The sequence below is a fragment of the Nothobranchius furzeri genome, chromosome 5 (genome assembly GCF_043380555.1).
Source record: "Nothobranchius furzeri strain GRZ-AD chromosome 5, NfurGRZ-RIMD1, whole genome shotgun sequence".
In the NCBI taxonomy this organism is placed as follows: Eukaryota; Metazoa; Chordata; class Actinopteri; order Cyprinodontiformes; family Nothobranchiidae; genus Nothobranchius; species Nothobranchius furzeri.
In genome coordinates this window covers 35,971,108-35,992,274 of record NC_091745.1, presented here as the reverse complement: position 1 = coordinate 35,992,274, position 21,167 = coordinate 35,971,108, and the positions used below count along the sequence as shown (strand labels likewise).

The window sequence follows — 21,167 nt, the reverse complement described above, 5'->3', positions numbered from 1 at the left end:
CCCGCTCTGAACTTGAGACAGTTCTCCACACCTTCATTTCCTCACGCTTAGACTACTGTAACTCTCTTTTCACGTGTCTGAGCAGAACCTCCCTGAACCATCTACAGGTGGTTCAGAACGCCTGTGCTCGGCTTCTGACCAAGTCCTCCAAACACACCCACATCACCCCGCTTCTCCTCCAGCTCCACTGGCTGCCAGTCAACTTCAGGGTTCATTTCAAGATCCTGGTTCTGGTCTATAGAGCCTTACATGGACAAGCACCATCTTACATTGGTGATCTTCTTAGTCCCTACACCCCCAGCAGGTCCCTGAGGTCCAGTGACCAAAGCCTACTGGTTGTGCTAATGGAAACGAACAACGTGACGTACTCACTGCAATGGATGTCGGAAAACAAGGTGGTCTGCTATTGAAGGCAAAAATACATATTTTTCTAAATAATGGACTTTAATACACATTTCTGCTTCTTATTCTAATACAGCCCAAGAACAAATAGTCCAAAATTTATTCAAAAGCCGTTTCAGACAAGCTGGCTCCACCTTCGTGGACCAATTACAGCACTCTATCAGTTTGAAACCCCTATAGAGAGCTGTGATTGGTCCTGCAGAATCCTGCTAGGGCCCGTAAAGGTTCCAATGGAGCGTTCCCAGCTAGCAGCAATGGATGCAGCTTGTGATGAGATCACATTGGAGTCCTGCAGAGAATAGATTCTGCACTCAAGAAGAAACTTTCCTCGGTGCATTGAAAGAGCTGACATTTTCTGCGATGTAGATGGAAATATGTGACCAGACAGACGGGAGCATCTATTGTCCATGATTGAGCTGCAGCACTGTCTGTTTTACAATATTTGCAGTTTCAAAACTACCTCAGTATGGTTTACTGAGCCAAAAGGAGTTTTTATTTGTTGATATTTTTTCGTTTAGTTGCACTATGCTGTGAACAGTTGAAAATATAACGTGATGTGTATATTCAGTGTCTTGATTTTTATTTACTTCTAGTTTTCTAAATGCCCTGCTTGATGTTGTCAATGCTGTCTTGACTTCATTGGGAAGTACTTCCAGAGTAATCTGTCACAATGATAACGGGTTCAAACCTTTTGACTTACTTGTTTAAAGATGCTGGTGTCATTTTGACAACACTGACACTTTCACTGACATAAATAGTTTGCTTTTGAAGAACAAATGAACCATTTTGGTAAACAGGCTTGCTTTTGTGCAAGTGACTCACTTTTGCAGGTTACCTACCATGTTTTGCAGTTTGCACGAATTGTTTTGAGAAATGCCTTAGCAGTGGTGAAAGTTTTCATACTGTTGTGAGAAATGAACCAAAGCGACTGAGAAAAACTTTCAGTCCAAAAGTTTTTCCTAACATTCTTTAGATTTAGAAACCACTGGACATATGCATCTGCAGATGCACGTTGGCTCTTTTCAGAACTCACATGTACTTAAGGGACAAAGTCACTAGAGGGCAAAATTTCATCATATTTAAAGGTGGAACTAAAAGCACATGGAACCTCATCAATTTGCCGTTTTTGTGATAGGTAGAGGGGCCATTTATTTACTTCACATTTACTATACCTGTCCTACGAAGATGATCGACAAATAGCTATTCGATTCACTCAATACCCTGAACCCTGTTGAGTCGACAAAGACTATTCGATTTGATTTAGCAGAGGTAAAAGAAACTCTCAAGGAAATACATCTCAAATAAATAATATTTTTAAAACCTACTAAAACTTTAAAAGTACTAAAAATGCTATATATGAATGAAATTGGGACTGTGCACACTCACACTGGAATGTAAATACAGGAAAAGGGGCAGCATAAAAATAACTGATCCATAAAATCACTAAACAATCATTGCAAGTCTCTTTTTAGTTATGGGAATTATTAGGTATGTCAAAAACTAATTTCATTTTATTTTTAGGGCTAAGACGTTCCCTAACTAAACATCAATAAGAGCGCAGAAATGTGCGCCTGTCACTTTGTGTGGTTAGCAAAATCCAATCAAAAGGTTTTATGCTGATGCGTCACGCAGACTCAGCCTATCACCTTGCGTTTCTTTGACTGGTGAAATGCCATGGCGGCAACGTTATAGAGCTTCCGCTGTTCCGGTGCGTTTATGATGTCAGCATAGGAAGCTAGCCGAGGAGCTCGTCAGGCCTTTAGCAGGCAAGATCAAACACCGCTGTCTGGAAAGTGATCGATACGGCTTTATGCTTCTGGATGAGAACACCTAGACACCCAAAAACATGGTGGTTCTCAAAATTCGAGACCAGGTAAATGATTAATTGTCAAAAAGCTGACATAAGTTTAAGATAATGTGGGTTGCTCACGTTAGCTTAGCTTCCCAACAGAATACAGCTCGTCTTTGCTGCCAGTCTCTGAAACGGAAGCATGTTTTAATGCATTTCCTGAAGCTGGGATAACGAGATTAAATTATATAATTTACGTTAAGGAAAACTGAGGCACAGTTTAGTGATTTAAAAACACAACTCACAAACGTCACAAAACGATATGTTGTTTGGTTAAAAACAGCTAATGATGTAGTGTTTACCACCAACGATCCTGCATTTAAATGAGTTCTGTCGGTAATCTGGGAAGTAACTAGTTAAGTATTTTTGGCTGAAAAACACCAAACTATACTTAAGTTGTCTCATGAAGTGAAAGTAAAGTTAATAAGAGGTATAAAATTCCTGCTACGATGGACGTGTCGATTGTCAACAGCCAATGCTATCAGTTGATTATGGCAACTTTACTTTGGGGAGAAATGAACGCTTTGGCAACACTCGCTGATTTGTTTGTGGTGGGGTAACATGTAAACACTGAAGCTAGAGTACATGCTTCACTGGGTGATCGGTTGGAGTCTGCATGTGGTTGAGTTTTTAGGGTTAGTTGAATATCTCAATATGTTTCCATAATCTGTTTATTCTTTTTTAACCAAACTGCACTTTAAAAGGTGAATGCTGAATGTGCAGCTGAATCTCTGTGCAATAGTTGAAATGTAAAGGAGATTACTGCCTTGATGAGCTGGAGGTGTCCCTTCTTTTTCTATATTTAACACCTGACACCCACTTCTGAAAGTGAGAATAGCTCTCTGTTGCAGCTCTGAGGACTTGTTTGGGCCATGCGGGCTATTCTTGTCACACATATATGTTTATGTGCATGTGTCTATCATTGTCTGTGTGCTTGAATGACCGTGTGCCTGGTTTCCTGTGAGCTGGTGGAGTTGCCAAAGAGCCGTCTCCATGGTGATGGTATTAAGTAGCCTGGCTGGTGTGTGTGGAGAGGAGGTACACAGTCCAGCAGCAGGAGCATGAAAATCTTCACCAACACTCACCCAGGACTGATGTAATAGAGCAAAAACAACACAAATGCAGATCATCCTCTTTATTATTTTAAATCTTGTTGGGAATATGAAATTATTTGCGGGAGCAGCACAATCGCCTGCTTGTTACTCTGAATTAATCAGCAGTAACTCTAGCCTTTGTTGTGCCTTGCAGACATTCATGAGCATCTTAAATGAGAGGACTGTTTTGTGTTTTTTAAAAGCAGCTGCATGTTTCTCCGTCCCTCAAAGGCAACAAGGCTGATTGTTCAGGTTATTCTAATGACTTATTACTTTTAAAATTATAGTTAAAGTGGTTTGTGTGCCTTACGGTTAAACAAAAACCATTAATAAAAGTGTCACTTTATTTCTAATTCAAAGGAAAACAGTCTCATTCTACATTGAACCACAGCTTGCTGACAAGCCGTGTTGATATTTCCAACAAACATGCTGCCACAGCTTCTGTTGTTTTACAAACAAGCCACAGTGTGGAGGAGATTATTCATCTTCTGGGTTTGACTAATCCTAAAGTTGTGGTCTTATTGTGTACTTTAAGTGTAACCTGTCTGGTGGGTGTAGCTGAAACTACACACGCCATGTTTAGCTTTTATTAAAGTTAATATTTGTGCTTTTATAACCTAGTACGACAAATTGGAAAGTGGTACAAAAAGACAGATTGTGTTGAATTCATAGGTTTAGTCTGATCATATTTGCACATTATGTGGCTAAACTTGTAGCTTGTATTTTAGATGAATTTTCTTCACACAGTCTCACAACTGCATGGCTGCACTTAAAGTAATTGACCAGTCAGGGCGCCTGATGAGATAAATAAGTAGGACTTGCAGAGTGAATTAATGTAACTTGACATGCTGCATTCCTCTGACTCTGTAGAGGGAAATGGGCTCATGGATGCTGCTTTATGCACAGAAACTGACTGTTTAAATACAGTCACTCAGCTTGTTCTCTTCCTCCTGAATTCTGAGCTTTATTAACATTTATTTTCAGCTGTTGCAAAAAAAAGGGAAGAAGGCTGATCAGGTCTGTTTATGCAGCTTTTCTTTTGTCTTTTTGGGACAAGATTATCGAGTTTTATCAGTTTGTTTTTCACTCATCTTTTAATACATTTGCAGTGGTCTCTAGTAGGATTGAAGCTTATTGAGCTGTGCTTTGGGGTAAAAATTCAATTCAATTCAAAGATACTTTATTAATCCCAGAGGGAAATTAGAGTTTCAGGACACACAATTCTGAGATCAGACATACATACATAGACACATGACAAGAATTGGTGATTCGCAACCCGAGTCGCACTACCTTAATAGAGATCAGACGGTTTGAGAATTGAGTCAGGTGGAGGAAAATAAGGCACTTCAGAGTTACCCTCCACCAGGAGGGCAGCTTTGCTAGGCAAAAAACACCTCAGACAGAAATGCAACAGACATTACACAACATAAGTGTCCACTAGGTGGGGAGGTAGGGTTGGGGACTCTCCACACATCAGTGCATGCAGCCACGATAAGCGGCGCTCGTCACCTCCGTTTGGACAGGGGAGGGAAGTCGTTGGGTTTAGAGAGCACAGTGACTCCTGGAAACTATTCAACGGCCTTCACCGGCCGCAGTCCCGCCCAGGCTGGGATAGGGAGACAGAGTTGCCATGGCGATGGCAGCATTCCACATTTCTTCTGAGAGGGAGTAATCACTTCACCCTCACAGGCACCAGATTCAGATAAGAACTTGTTTTGGGGCCAAACAGATAATTTCCGCTCTGTCTTAAAGTTCCGTTGGTCCTCAACCTCTCAAAATCCCAATAATGGCGTAAATTAATCTATCCCAATCCGTGCTGATCTGTCAAATTTCTCCTTGATCGAATCCACTTTCTGCGCCAGAGTCCGAATCTCAGCCAAAGTTCCAAGCTTACGGCTCATCTCGACAATTATGAGTTTGTACATTCATAGCGCGGTGTAATCCATCCCTGAGCTTCGGGATTGAGCCGATATTCCTCGACAGCTCATTAATTTTCTGGTAAGCCAGGTAACCGCTCAGGCCAAAAAGCAGGAAACCTGACACCAACACCACATCGTTGAAAATATTTTGTCAATCGCGTTGAGAGACCAACTGACCAGGTCCATTTTTAATAATTTCCAGATTCCAGAAAAAATGCAGAAGCGCCGTCCACCCAACAACAAAGAGCCTTGGGATAAGCTAGGGAGGAGAGGAGGAAAAAAGCGTCTGTACTCTCCAAGAGCCAGAAGAAGAATCAGCTCCGGTGCGCCTTTTTCCAGCACGGATAATTCACTCAGAGGAGAAAGTATCTTCAGGCGACAGGATTTGGCATCTTATTTCCTGATATTTGGACACCTCGCCTCGGATTGGAGAACAGCATTGCAAGCTACTTTACTCTTCAGCATTGATGTTTTATCTCCACAAATAACACAAGCCTGCCATGTAGTGGAGTTGCTAATGCTAACAGTTAGTAGGGCTGCTCAATTAATCGAATTTTAATCACGATTACGATTTGAGTTTTGAACGATTATAAAAAACAAAACAAGCCGATTATTTGCTCCTCCCACTTGCGCTGCCCTGATTTGCAAATGAAACGCTCCTCCTAGGGTGTTGCCAACTTGGCGACTTTGACGCTATTTCTAACAGCTTTTCAGACCCCCTTCTTGACTTTTTAACTTAAAAGTACCTGGCGAACACCTCAGAAACATCTCTGGTAAACCTTAGCTACTTTCTGGATAACTGTCGTCGACATTTCCTGCAGGTTAGCTAAACACTCCGCCTGCGCTCCGGACCGTTCTTCAGGACATTAGGAAAGGGAATGATGTAGTGATGTGTCAGTCGCTAAAGAAACAGCTCTCGGAGCCGGCTTCCTGTTGGAGTAACCAGAGTGAGTGACACACACACCGCACCTGCGGACTCCTGAGCCGCTAAAAACAGCTAAATGTGCGTGTGCGGCGTGCTAAACACACGTGCAGCTTGCCACTGATTGCTGTGAGACCGGGGTGGGGGGTGGGGGGTGCAGCTGTGGTTGGGACATTTATTACATTAACTGATGGACTTGTACATACATAGTTTATAAATAAGGTAGAAATAGATAGAAATAAGTTCCTCATGCTGATAAATAATAACTAATCTCTCTGAGGACACGGTGCTAGTGCACTCTCCTACAGCACCTTGACATGACTCAATAAATGTTATGCAACATTTTGTGAACATCAATTTATTTGCATTTATTTGTTATAAATGCCACTGTATAATTCTTGCTGTCAGTATTTGCAAGATATTGGTATTTGGGTCTGTACTGGTTAGACTTACATGAGTTAAACCAAGGTCTATAGCCCTTGGGTCATAAACTATGAGCTATAAGTATACTGGTCTTTTTATACTGGGAATCAGGAGTTATTTTAGTGATCATCTTGTTTCTTATTTATTTTTGTCCTGATTGTGCCCTGAGCAATTTTATGACTGAATAAAAACAAATAAAATCAACAAATAGAAAAATCGTCCTAAATAATCGAGATCTCAATTTCAGTCACCATAATAGTGATTATTATTTTTGCCATAATCGAGCAGCCCTAACATTTAGCTTCTACTAGTTGAGACGTTCTTTTTTTTTTTTCTTTTTTTTTCTGGATGTCACAAGTCAAGGTGGGTGAGTCCAAGCGACAGCTTGACATAGATCTCTCAGGCTTTTCAAATCCCAGCGTTTCACTGTCTACTTTCTATCAGGAGCTAATGCAGGAGATATGAGTAGGACACAATTTTCACACTCAGCATGCATTTTAAACTCTGTCACTAATCATTTAAAAAAATAAATAAAAACACCAACCAATAAAGAAAAGTCTATCTCTGAGCAACATGACCCAGGACTGTTGTAAAAGAGCAAATACAACCCAAATGCAGATCATCCCCTTTATCTTTTAAAATCATGTAGGAAATCAAAAATTCTTTGCGGGATCGCCTGCTTGTTACTCTGAATTAACCAGCAGTAACTCTAGCCTTTGTTGTGCCTTGCAGGCATTCATGAGCATCATAAATGAGACGACTGTTTAGTGTTTTTTGAAAGCAGCTGCTTACCACACCCATCTACTTCTGGACCATGGGTCCCCACAGCTAAAAAGATGAATGGGATTCTGTGGGCCGATAAGTGGTTTCCTGATCCCGTTTGATGTGCACCATGGATTTCACAAATGATGTCTCTGAATTTTAAAGACACATTTTGATGCCAAGAATGTGTCTAGTTTTCAGGCAGCAAAGTTACTTTAAGTTTTGTGTGACAATCACTGACTATTAAAATTCTGGACGAAGCCTTCATGACACCCCACATAGCTTTCTAGAGGGCTTGTTTGAAATCAATCATTTCTCTCCTCCTGCTCCCTCATATCATCACACAAACAAGCACATAGGACCTTGGGGGGTGGACAAGTCAGGGGGTGCGGCTATGGACCCCATTTCCGCATTCCTGTGGCAACCTGCCTCACAATTTTATCTGCACCTTAAACACTTCCACCAACAACATTCCACACAGACACACACTTAGGGCCTTGGGAGTGAGCACATTCAACGGCAGTTGGCAGGGGGATTTTTCTGCCTCATCCCAAGTGCTGGTGCCCACTTCCAATTTTAAACTGCACTTAGACACTGAGGGCAGTGGGTGCAAGTGGGGTGGTGTGGTGGCATCCGCTGGCATAGGCCAGACGATGCCCGCACTGCTCGCTCACCACAGCCATGGAATACCCCTCATCAACACTCACTAACACTATATTGGAGCAGACGGAGGGAGACTAGGGGTCTTAGCACACCTCTGTTGTCACTTGGCTTCTCGGGGCTGGAGGCCAGGAGGGAGATCTGGCAATCTGGTTGGGGTCTGGGGTGGTGGGTTGCTGTGCTCAGCGTTGGGCGGGGGAGCCTGCTCATCAGCACCCCAGCAGAAAGGGCCGAAATCTGGGAACCGGTAATGGTTGTAACCCTGGTGCAGCAGTACCGGGACCAGAGTGAATAGGGTGTGTATGGGGAGCATGAGTAGATGTCCGGCGTGCATTTTTGTTAGTCTTTGGTTGTATGTGTATGTGTGAGCATGAGGGAGGGAGTGTGTGACTGTGTTTGTGTATGACTGTATATGTCAGGTGGGGCCTTTGACTCCTCCCTTCTCCTGGGACTTCTTTTGGTGATATAGATCTTTGTCTCCCCTCTCCCTGCCACACCTGGTGTGGAGTGCGGTGCCTTGGTCTGCCTGGGTCGTGGCTCCCGGGTCAGGGAGTTTAAGATTTTTGGCGTCTGCCTGACCAATCCCGGTGGCTGCCTGGTGGGATCTGGGTCCCGGGTCGCTGGGTCCCGGGCTCGGCCGGCTAGGGGGTGGGAGGCTGCAGGCGGGCATGTGGGCTTGCAGCTGATATCTCCCAGGACTCTGACGGCTGCTGGTTGTGGCCCCCCGGGGCAATCCTCTGCACCTCTCAAAGGGAGCAGGGGCTTTTCTGGTCACAGTCTCCCTGGGGTCCCTGTGTTCTGGGGCAGCTCCTGGATCTCTGGGACTTGGAGCTCCCGCCATCTCCTACACATCTTTGGGGGGCAGATCTGTGGCCCCTCACACTCTATTGGATGCTCCTATAGAGAAACCTTACATAAACAAGCGCATGTACACACACAGGTGCTCCCATGGTGCTCTCATAAGTATGGACTTAGGCACGTTCAACATGTCTTAAGGCTGTGGTTGGCACTAAATGCATTGTGATTTATTATCGTGTGATTGTTCAGTCAAACAATGTTGATTTTATACTTCTTCATCAAGTTGACGCAGTGATAGCTTGATCTTGTTGTATTGTTGTTGTGTCCCTTTTTTTTCTCTTTCTGCAGGTCTAGAAGCAGACACTTGTCCCCCCCACCCCCACCCCACCCCCACACACACCTTTTGTCTTTTCCTTTTTCTTTCACCTCTGTCTCCGTGTCTGGTCGGAATTACAAAGCATTCAAAAACAATAACAATTATCAGGCGTGACATTAAAAGCAGATGCTTTGATGCTCCACCTGAGAGTAAATCTGTAAGGCTTGTTACCAGCATTCAGACGTTAATTCTGTTTGCTTCACAGCCAGACAGGACAAGAAAAAAAAAAAGAAATCAAATGGGCGGTTCTGACCACCTCCATCTTGGCCACGTAACTCGTGTCATCAATACCGCCAAATACAAAAATTAACAAAGAGGTGGAGCTCTGTGGTTTGGAGCAAGTGATTGACACCCACCCTGAACCGATGTAGCTACCAGTTAACTGTGCAAACCTGGAGCTAACACAAAAACATAGGGCAGCAGTGGCTCAGGTGGTAGAGCGGGTTGCCACATGATCGGAGGGTCATGGGTTTGATTCCAGCTCCCGCCAGGGGTATTCTGCTGTTGTGTCCTTGGTCAAGACACTTCACCCAACTTGCCTGTGTTGGTGGTGGTCAGAGGGGCCGACGATGCCAAATGGCAGCCTCGCCTCTGTCAGACCTCCCCAGGGCGGCTGTGGCTACAAGTAGCTTACCATCACTAGCAGTGTGTGAATGTGAGTTCACACAAGCGTCTTTGAGTTTCCTAATAGAGCGCTATATAAGTTCGATGTTTTTTTTTTTTTTTTACATGGAGCCAGGAGCTAACCATTGACTGTTAAAATACAATCATTGTGATTAGAGCTGTGCGCCTGAGCCGCATGAGCCCACGCTACGCTCCTGTGCAGCGCTGGGAGATCAGCTGGGCCGGCGAGTTCTGGTAGCAGGTCTCGGCATTCAGCCCTACCAACACGTCATATTTCAACTCATTTTGACGCACGGCATTTTACGCTTTTTTACCAGCGAAATAAAATACAGAAAAATAATTTTACTCACCTCTTTAAAATGAAGACTTGTTAGATGGTCTGTTATTGCAGTCGATACCACAGCTTGCCCTCTTTTTCCTATAACTGATTAACATCCAAACGCAAACACGCAGAGGACATAACTAAAGTTCAGAGTATGGAAATGACAGATTACTATTAACGTGAGGCTGAGGCCTTCCCCAGACCTATGTTTATGTTTATTTATTTGGCAGACGCATTCATCCAAAGTGACTAGTGTCAAAAAAATCGATACCTAGATATAAATCGATGCTAAAAGTGGTATCTAAATAAGATATTCCATCCCTGTGGTATCGATATTATGGACTATTATACACAGCCTCCAAGTACACCGACACGCACGACAGCCAGATGCCGTAAAGCAACCTCCGTCTCCCAGACAAACGGAAGAAGAAGACGCCGCATGGCTACATTGCAATTTCCCATGCGAGTTGTCTCCGATCCAAGTTTTGTCTGCCAAATAAATAAACAAAAACATAAACCGCGAATTTGGGAGGCGCTGCACAGCCCAACTTAATTAGCATACCAAGTCCGACACGTAGTTGCATATTCACGCTTATGTGCTTAAAGGAAAACTCCCGTTTATTGCAACCCAGACTTAATTTCTAGCATGCAGTACGTTTGTTTACTCACGCTGACAACTTGGGTGCTACTTGGATTCCCCGGGGTATTTAGATCCATCGGCGAATCGCCGTCAGCGTATATCCATATAACGGGTGCGGACGGGCACCCCTGGTGCAGCCTCGAAATAAGACATTATCTGCACCAAAACATCTCAGTGTCGAAAGGTTTTGTTGGGAATCATTAACGTGATTCCCCTGTTCGTTTGGAGCGGGTCTGGGATTTCTAGGCGTAAGCAGACTAGCTGCGGCTAATCTAACCGGCGCTATTAATGACGTCACTGCCGTGCGCCAATCTGTTTTTATTAAGATTACCGGTAGATGTACCTTTGTCCTACTGTGGAGAAATTCGTTTTCTCCCTTTGTTGACCAACAGAGTTGTTCAAAAGTACAGAACAAAACATTTGGCATTACAGCTTATGACAAAAATGCACCTTAAACAGAGTTTAAGCAGCAAAACATCACTCTGCAAATAGTGTGTATATAGTGAGACAATTCATGATTTAAAGTGTTAACTTTCGCCAGTTTTTGTATGCACGTTTTAAAAAATGCTGATACTTGAAAGGTTTAAGCACTTTATACACTTAATTCTTAACATTTAATTTTTGCAATATAAATTGAGGAATGTTATTTTTTGAATAAACTTGTTCAATAAATTGGTGTTTTTAAATAGTATCGGAATCGAGTATCGAGTTTTTTTTCAAGTATCGAATCGAGTTTGAAATTTTAGTATCGTGACAACCCTAAAAGTGACATACAATTTTTTATTTATAGGGCATGCTCTGATCTGTGGGGTAATCTGCCGTACCACGAGGAAACCTACACATGCATGGGGAGAACATGCAACTCCACGCAGTATAGGAAAGTCCGCAACCGACTTTCGAATCTGCAACCATCTTGCTGCGAGGCAACAGTGCTAACAACAGCGTCACCATGCAGCCCCAGACCTAGCCACTAGTGCTAGCTTTTACGCTCATGTTACCTGTCAGTGATATCTAACTATTCATTAGGGGTGTGTACTGGTGAAATTCTGGCGATACGATGCGTATCATGATACAGGGGAGAAGATACAATATCGTGGTATATTGCGATACACTCAGCCAGACGATATTAGCGATTATTTTTTAGACTGGATTTATTGTAGGAAAATTCAATAAACATCCAGACTGATATGTAACATGTTTACCTTGAGGTATCTGAACCATAATAGAGGGATTTACATTTCAGTGGTGGAAACAAATACCCATTGCAGCAGTCGCGTTTGATTTGCATCAAAAGAAAAAGCAAATGCACAAATGTTTGCATGTAAATTCTTCCAAAAATTCAATACACAGCTTTAGAATATCGATATAATATCGTGATATAATGCCATATCGACATTTACTTACATCCCTATTATTCATAATTGCAAGCCTTCAATTACATCTAAATGGAAAAGTTACAAAAATCTACTCCCCTCGTCGTGTCTGTAAACTGAACCTGTTAAACCTAAAATGTTATTTTGATCCAGGCTGCAAACATGTTTATTCCTGCTGTGCATTTGGCATTTTTAACATGGGAGTCAATGGGAATTTGTTTCTTACTGGTGCCAGCCCCTTCGCGGATGATGGGAAACTGCAATTTTTGTCACTTCCTGCTTGGCTTCACATTTGACCGGCCGGGATTGCTCCTTGGTGAAAACACGCAGAGGATGTCACAGGCCCATCTCACCAAATTTACGTCAGGAGAAGAAATAGGGCTGAGTTTAGCGAGGACAAAAGAGCGAGCACTAAACGTGAAAAAACCACCTAAATCTGGCAGCATGACTAGTTTTTACAAACAAATAGATCTCAAATTATGTGACAGACTTAAGTGAAACACACGTAATTATTTATCATTTAAACTGAAGCACTGCATGTGTGATTCAGGACGTTTGACTAAGCAAAAAAGAAAATAGCGTTTATAGCCCCGTTCACTTTCATCCAGTTATGCTTTTCGTTCAGAGGAGCCATGAGCCGACCGGAAGGGGAGGATACTTCCTAAATGCTTCCTGAAAATGTAAACAGTCACATCATTACACGGTACTAATTATGGATCCAATTCATGGGCTGAGTAGGGACTCACCTGCCTTTTAGGCTAGATCTGGATCCCAGTTTCAGAATTGCTGGCGTGGTAATTTTGCCCGACAGCGCGAGCTGAGTACAATAACAGTTTTTCTGTCTTCGGAGGGTGGAGCCAATCAACCACTTAGTAAGAAGTTAAGCCAGGATTCAGACACATGGGTGTCATCCTGCTCTCGTCTGGTGTTGGATGTTTTGAAATAGATTAGCTGTATTTTGTTACACCCATTTTTGTGTTCATTTTAAGACCTAAGGAGGTCTATCAGAACCTGATAGTTGTCTCTGTTTTGTTCTGCTGGACAACATACACTAGAGACCATAGTATCAGGTCAGATTTCTGTCATCATGCTGTGATTATTTTGTTAAAATGCATATTCCATCTACTGCTACAAGCAGATCTTGCGCTGATGTTGTCATCACAATTCTGCTGAACGTTTCATTAGTTTTCTTTGTTCTATGGAGGAATTTAGATATTTTAGGAAATTTTAACCAATGTAGTTTTCCCTTCTGGCACTGAGCTGTTGCCCGTCTCTCATTGGTCCCATGTTGCACACAACATCCAGCTTGAACACTCAATGATAACATTCTGTCATGTTTTGAGAAAAATGCTGAAATTATTCATTCAACCAAAATATCCTTCTTTTCCAGCCTTCTTTGCTGAAAGCGATTTTCAATGTGGACCCAGATGAAGTACGGTCACTCATATTCAAGAAAGAGGATGTGAATGTCCAGGTAATCCCACACTATCCCCACTGTCTGCAACTGTTTCCTCATATTGTTGTAATTTAATAATATCGCTGCAAAACTGAATATAAACCCTCTGTCTGCTGTATGAATTGTCCTTGAAGGGCCTCGTGCAGCTGAATGTAAATCAGCCTGTCCTTTTACAGTCCCTACTGCTCTGTCTGGATGTGCTTATTTACCTGCATCCTTCTGCATTACTGTTCTCATCGAGGTGTTTGTTTCCAGAGCCTTGCTGGTTTGCACTTGTTTGTGCTTTACTGAAATGCCTTTCTAATTTGGGGTTTAACCCAGTTCAGTGCTGTGAAACATGACAGTTGCTTGTTTTTCTTCTTTTAATAAAATGAAACAAAAAAGCTGCATCCTTTACTGTCTGATCAGACCTGACCAGTGGAAAGTAGATCAGAGGAACGGCTCCAGCTGTTTTTGTTTGGTTTTATCCACAGCTGTGTCTCTTTGTTCACTGCTTACAGGACAACGAGAAGCGAACTCCTCTACATGCTGCTGCCTATCTCGGAGACGCAGAAATTATAGAGCTGCTGATTCTTTCAGGTGTGGTTTTTAATCCACTGCCATCTTCTAGCCTTCGATTCTCCCAAGATAGAGGCTAATTTCATTACCCTGTATGGAAATGCTGTGGATTACTTTTAGAGGTTATCTAGAAAATGGTTTTGACGTTTGAGCTAAAAAAATCAGCTAGGGATGACGGTGGTGGAGCAGTTAAGTGCCTGTCTCGTAACCGGAGGGTTGCAGGATTGACTCCCGCTCAGTCAGGCCGTGTGTCCTTAAGCAGGACATGTAACCCACGGTTCCTGCTGGTGATGGTCGCAGGGACCGGCAGAGCCAGTGCTCGGCAGCCTCGCTTCAGTCAGTGTGCTCCACAGCAGCTGTGGCTGTGTTGTAGCGCATCACCCCCATGTGGATGAAATGACTAATGTGTTGTGAAGTGCCTTGGGGGGGCTGTAGAATCCTAGAAGGTGCTATACATCCTAGTAAACCTCAAATTCATTAACCCTTTGATGCATAATGGTCACTACAGTGGACAGGTACTCAAAATTGTTATTTATTTATTTTTGCTATTAAGCACAGCTGTTGAAGACTTTACTGTATGTGAGCCCCTCCATTTGGACTTCAGTAAGGCAAGCCAACATATTTCATGTTCAGAATGCACGCTGTCCACTGAGATGGACATGTAATAAATTATTTGTAAATTAACAAAATGTTACAAAAAATATTTGTTGAAATTTGTTTCATTCACACCTAAAGATGAATGAAAAAAATTGTTTAAAAAAATCGTGGTTGAAGATTTCATAATTCATGCATCAGAGGGTTAATAATCCCCAGATTTTACTCGCATCACTTAGTTTAGACGTACGAAGACCCGTACTCTGGCTAGTGGTCAGTGACTTTTGCAAACATATGTAGATGCCATATCATGCTTCTTTAAACAACAAAATTCCAATATACTTATTAAACATCACTCCAGATATAAAGTGCTTTAATGTGTCATTTTGACGTGTAGGTGCGAGAGTAAACGCCAAAGATAACAAGTGGCTGACTCCCCTGCACCGAGCAGTGGCCTCCTGCAGCGAGGTAGGAAAACCCTTCTCCTTCACATCAGACACACTTCCATATACCGTAAATCCTCTAATAAAGGCCGGTATTCAATTAAAGGCCGGGTCTCCAATTTAGGCTGGTGCCGGAGTCAGCGGGGGTGAATAATGGCCGGTCTCTTATTGTGGCCGGGTGGAATGTGGTAACAAGCAAATATGAGCGTCCAGCGGCAGAGTTATAGTCCCCAAATCAACCAGCAGGAGGCAGTAGAGGTTCACACAGACCTTTATTCAGCTTTTTAACGCTACAGACACGATCCTCTATCACGCTCCTACCACACAGAGTCACGGTGTCAGTTAACCATGCTAATTCAACCCGCTCCACAGAACACACATCACCTTCCCTGTGGCTTACAACGATAGGAAACACATATAACACAATACCCAGAATGCACCTGGCTTACAACCCCAGCCAGGTCATTACACTCTCAAGTTCAAAGAGAACGTGCTGATTATGCTGCAGAACACTCTGGAGAGCAGCAGTAGGGGGTGTATGAACTAGTCGACTTCATTATAGTGACTTTTTATGCCTGTCGTCGACTAGTCGCTGTCACGTGATGATGACCGGCAAGATGCAGCCCTCGGAAAAGACAGCAGCCTGCTGTCAGCAGGTGACAAGCTCCTGCGCTCGGGGGGGCAACGCGCTGTGTCAGAGCATAGGTACCGACACGCGATCGTTCATGTCGGTTCATTTCCTTTAATGTTTTCTGTCTTTTATTTGCACCTGATGTGTTTCGCTGCTGTGGAGCGGGGCACATCACCTTGTCCTCCGACGCACAGATCACTGATGCGGCCGCCAAGCAGGGAGAGCTCCGCTGTTTTCGCGGTCAGTAGATCTGCCTCCTGAGCACGGTCACAATCAGGTGTCGCCACCTCAAAAACTAATTTAACACGCGATCGTTCATGTCAGTTCATTTCCTTTAATGTTTTCTGTCTTTTATTTGCGCCTGATGCGTTTTGCTGCATGCTGTGGAGCGGGGCGCTGCGTGCATCACCTTGTCCTCCGACGCAAATTCCACTACTTCCGCTCCGCTCCGACACAAACGCCGGAGCAAAATCGGTCCCGTTGTAGTCAGTCAGAGCAATTCTACTACTGCGGCCGTGCTCCGGCAGTGCGGCGCCATGCGCCGCCCTCTGTTCCGGCGTCCGGCAAAAATAGAATCGATCCTATTTTCGCCGGAGCACCTCCGCAGTCAATGGACAGAAATCACAACTGCCCAACAGGAAAAGGAGCAAGCACAACTTCCTTTTTTCACAATAAATCGATAAACAAAAGGCGTTTTTTGTTTCATATGCACAGGTTTAACAACTTTTAACAACTATCAATGGCGGCTGAACTTTAAATGCACAAAATAAGCCATAAATACAGTTTCCACTATCAAAGTAGTCACACTTTGTTGATCCAAACACTGCTGATCTCTCAACACAATGATGGGCAGATTAAACAGTTCATTTCGATGCTTCTCCCACACAACGGGTGTTTGTATCTAACTTCCGCGTTTATTGCTCGGACTGTATGATACGGCCGCCAAGCAGGGAGCGCTCCGCTGTTTTTGCGGTCGGTAGATCTTTTAGAACTGCAGTTCAAAGGTAACTCATGAGGTGAATATATATGAACCCAGGTAGCAGTTTTTCTTTAGGATTGAGAGGAGATGCAGGAAGATAATAAACAGACAGGACAGAAAAATAGTCAAATAAAAACAAGTTAGTTTTTGTACCTGGTGGTTGCAACAAACAGACACCATTGAAGGTGAAGTGAGGACCAGAAAATGAAATAATTATTTTAATGTTTAGAGCAGCAGGAACTCCGAGAGGCTGCAGGCACATCATTGAGTTTGCGGCCGCTGCGTAGAAGGAGGGGGGAGATGGCTGAAGCAGAAACTACCGTTGTTAAAAGAAATGTGTTTAACTTTGAAAATGTGGGCGCAATTTTAATTGTCAAAAACTCCAGCGAACCATTAGTTCATTTTGCTCAAATAGAAATAGAGGCCTGCCTCTAATACTGGCCCTCCTTCCAATAAAGGCCTGGAGCTTGATGAGCTTGAGTCAAATACAGGCCCGGGCCTGTATTAGAGGATTTACGGTATCTAAGCAAATCTATATGTAAACATTTATATCACATTTCTTTGCAGGAGGCTGTCCAGGTGTTGGTGAAACACTCTGCAGATGTAAATGCCAGAGACAAGAACTGGCAGACGCCGCTCCACATCGCAGCAGCCAATAAGGCGGTCCGCTGCGCCGAAGCTCTCGTCCCTCTTCTTAGCAATGTGAATGTATCAGACCGAGCAGGCCGGACTGCGCTGCACCACGCAGCCTTCAGCGGCCACCTGGAGGTAATGTTACAGCCTCAACCATGTCTGCAGAAACTCTACTCAGAGCTTTCAGTAAAAACATCTACTAAAATATAAAAATTTCCTCACTTCCTCTTGCAGGTTAGCTTGTTGGTGCCGATGACTAAACGGCATGTTTCTCTTCTGTATTTTTTGAGCTTCTGTACATGATGAATTTATTGCCACAAGCCCTTCAGTGGGGGTCTTGTCCTACAGGAGCAGAGTGGGTTGTGTTTTCCTGAAGAATGAAGTCAGTCTTTGATGTACGATTTATTAATTATTGAAGCAAATTAGACATCCGTTATGCAAAATACACTGTCTAGGGCTGCAACAACGAATCGATAAATTTGATGAAAATCGATTACTAAAAGCGTTGGCAACGAATTGCGTCATCGATTCGTTGTGTCGCACAACTCTTCCAAAAGCGCCCCCCCCTTCCCGCCCGCCCTTGCGCGCAGACCAGAGCAAGTCAGATCAGCGCGAGGGAGAGCCGCAGATCAGCGCGAGGGAGAGCCGCAGATCAGCGCGAGGGAGAGCCGCAGATCAGCGCGAGGGAGAGCCAGCAGACTTGCGCTGCTGCGAACCGGTTCCGCATTGTTGCACAGCGATCCAGGCATCTGCTTCCAGCGCACGGTCCATTCTCAAAGTGGCGCAACCAAAAAACTATAATTAGCACACGATCGTTCATGTCCGCACATGTTCTCTATTTTCTGTCTTATTTGTGCCTGAAGCGCGCTACTGCGGAGCTCATCACCTGTGCTGTGGTGATGTCACCTCACGCAGCATCGAAAACGCGCTCTGCGCTTTTCGGTCAGGAGATCCCTTTGATCTGCTCAAAAGTAACTGATGAGGTGAAAAGGTAAGAATCCAGGCAACAGATTTTCTGGAGAATTAAGAGGAGATGCAGGAAGATGAGAGACAGACAGGACAGGAAAATAGTTCAATAAAAACAAGAAAACAAAACAAAGTGTTGAAAAGTAAAATGTAGGTAGATTTATCACCACTACACGTTTTTACCAGTAAAAAACAATAAGTTATACACATGTTATATTTATACATCTGATACAATTCAGATCACCTTCAAAACTCAGTCACACACCCAGGGCCGTTTCAAGACATTTTGGGGGCCAAGGCAAAATGCCCCCCCCCCCCCCCCCCAATAACTGGGCTCCCCAGAAGCCTCTGTGTAATTCATGCCCTCTCCAGTAGTGTTAGTTATACAGTGTTTATAAAAGCCCCTCAGACATTACTGACATGTTCTAATATTATCAGATGAAAAACTAAATTATCAGACATGCTGTCTCATCTGCTTCTTTTATAAACTTGCAAAAAGTAACAAAACCATTTGAAAGCCACTATTTGTGGATTCTCTGAAAGTTTCCATGGAGTGTGTGACAACTTATTTTTTCATTGATCCTATCGTCTAATCTCACAGCTGAAACAAGCATCCTTAATAATCTGTGCACAGGAAGCTTACCGATGCTGTAGTAAAACAAAAGGTATAATAATTTATTATTAATAAAACCTTGTTGCAGCACTAAAGCAGAAAAATTAGATTTTGCATTAAATATGCAAAATATTTACATATGAATTGTTTTAGAGCCCTTTAATTGGCAGAATCTGATATTAATTTAGTTCTTACAAAAAATGGGTCCCAACATTGTTTGTGTGGCGTTGCCATAGTGTGACGTCATAGGCACAGATCCCCTGTCCTCTTGTTTGGAAATGGAAATATGGTCACCCTACATTAAACAAACTGTCCACCCGGGCTTTTGCACTGCACAGAGACGCTTCGCTGCCTACGACTGAACGTCAGTTGAGAGTCAGTCTCATGCAGACTGACCAATGAAGAGAGGGCCTCAAGTTAAGACCCTCTCCTCATTGGTCAGTCCACACGAGGTGGGTCAAAGGTTACTCTGGGCGGGTTACGTGTTGTCAGGCATTCAAGTATTGAGTATATTTACTGTATATTACAGTAAAATATTCTGTATGTGACCACATTATGGTGATCCTTGGGTCGTGATGATGGAGCCCTTGAATATTGTTGCCCAGGGTACAACAAAGTGTTAATCTGGCCCTGGTTCCGCCGTCACATTCCCGCAGAAACTGGTTGATCACACCGGGGCCAGACTACTAGCATGTGGTTTTACAACCACAATGTCCTCAGAAGCAAAAACGCTTTTAAAAGGGAGGGAGGAGTCCTAACTGTTGCTGCAGGCGTGTTGTGTGAGAGTGCAGTTATATACTGGTTAATATATTTTTGGGTTCAGTTGCTTTCATGTGGCCTAATGTGAGTCTATTTGGGATCATTGGAATGATCAGCAGCATTTCTTGATGTGACTTTATGGCAGTTGCCCAGGGCATCATCGCAAGGAGGATGGCATTCATTTACTTTTGTTTTATTTGGTATTTTTTCAGTCATTTTAGGAAATAGTGATCAATTTTGATTAATTCACAGCCTATGTTTAATTACATTTAAAATAAATGTCAACAGATGAGATCAAACAAAACAGATGAGAATTGCCCTTAAGCTGTTTAACTTGGACCAAGCATTTTAGGTCACAGATAGATGTAGCTTAGGGTCTCTGTCTATACACCTTATAAGACAATTTAGGTGATGGCATGTTGTTTTTCTGCTATTGAACTGTTTTCTAATAATGTTGTGTTAAATAAAGTGAAGGAAGGAGAGAAATAACGTTTCCCTAGCAGTTTTTAAAAATTTCCCCATGTAATCCGATTAATCGTGTCGAGACCCCATCCGATTAATCGATTATCCAAATAATCGTTTGTTGCAGCCCTAACACTGTCAGCTAAAACGAAAACTCAGCATTTTAATTAAAAACGTAAAGAGGAGCAGCAAAATAAACATTATCCTCCAAATACTACTCTGGTCTCTAGCCATAAACATTCAATTCAATTCAATTTTATCTATATAGCGCCAAATCACAACAAGAGTCGTCTCAAGGCACTTCACATAATAAACATTCCAGTTCAGGTCAGTTCATTAAGCCAATCAGAAATAATGTTTCCTATATAAGGAACCCAGCAGGTTGCATCGAGTCACTGACTAGTGTCAGTGACTATACAGCAATCCTCATACTAAGCAAGCATGCAGCGACAGTGGAGAGGAAAACTCCCTTTTAACAGGAAGAAACCTAAGCAGCCATCCTCCACGACTCACTGGGGATCGAGAAGACACACACACACACACACACACACACACACACACACACACACACACACACACACACACACACACACACACACACACACACACACACACACACACACACACACACACACACACACACACACCAAATAGTGTTTCTATGGTTACATTGTGATTTCTTAGTAAATATTCTATTTGGTGAAAGATAAACTTTATTGTATTTATCCTAGTGGATCTATGATTAAACGGATAAACTAGTAGTAGCACATCCAACGTCAAGGAAACAAAAAGTTATTATCAGGAGAGGGAGAATGTTTAAGTGGTTAGCAGCAGTGTGCTAGACGATGGCCCCCTCCATGAGGCCACCACAGCTCAGCAGAACGTCGTTGTAGCTTCTTCTGGGGAGAA

The 21,167-nt window shown here is 43.2% G+C and overlaps 1 protein-coding gene across 1 annotated transcript in view; it reads left to right on the top strand.

Annotated features, from left to right (window-relative positions):
- Positions 1–2,126: 2,126 nt before the first annotated feature.
- ankrd28b (ankyrin repeat domain 28b) overlaps positions 2,127–21,167 on the top strand; it is a 50,365-nt gene continuing 31,324 nt past the window's right edge. Inside the window, exons 1-5 of the mRNA XM_054740300.2 lie at positions 2,127–2,275; positions 13,555–13,638; positions 14,121–14,199; positions 15,170–15,240; positions 17,393–17,593. Coding sequence (XP_054596275.2) covers positions 2,249–2,275; positions 13,555–13,638; positions 14,121–14,199; positions 15,170–15,240; positions 17,393–17,593 — 462 coding nt within the window. The 5' untranslated portion in view covers positions 2,127–2,248. The remainder of the gene's footprint in view (positions 2,276–13,554; positions 13,639–14,120; positions 14,200–15,169; positions 15,241–17,392; positions 17,594–21,167) is intronic.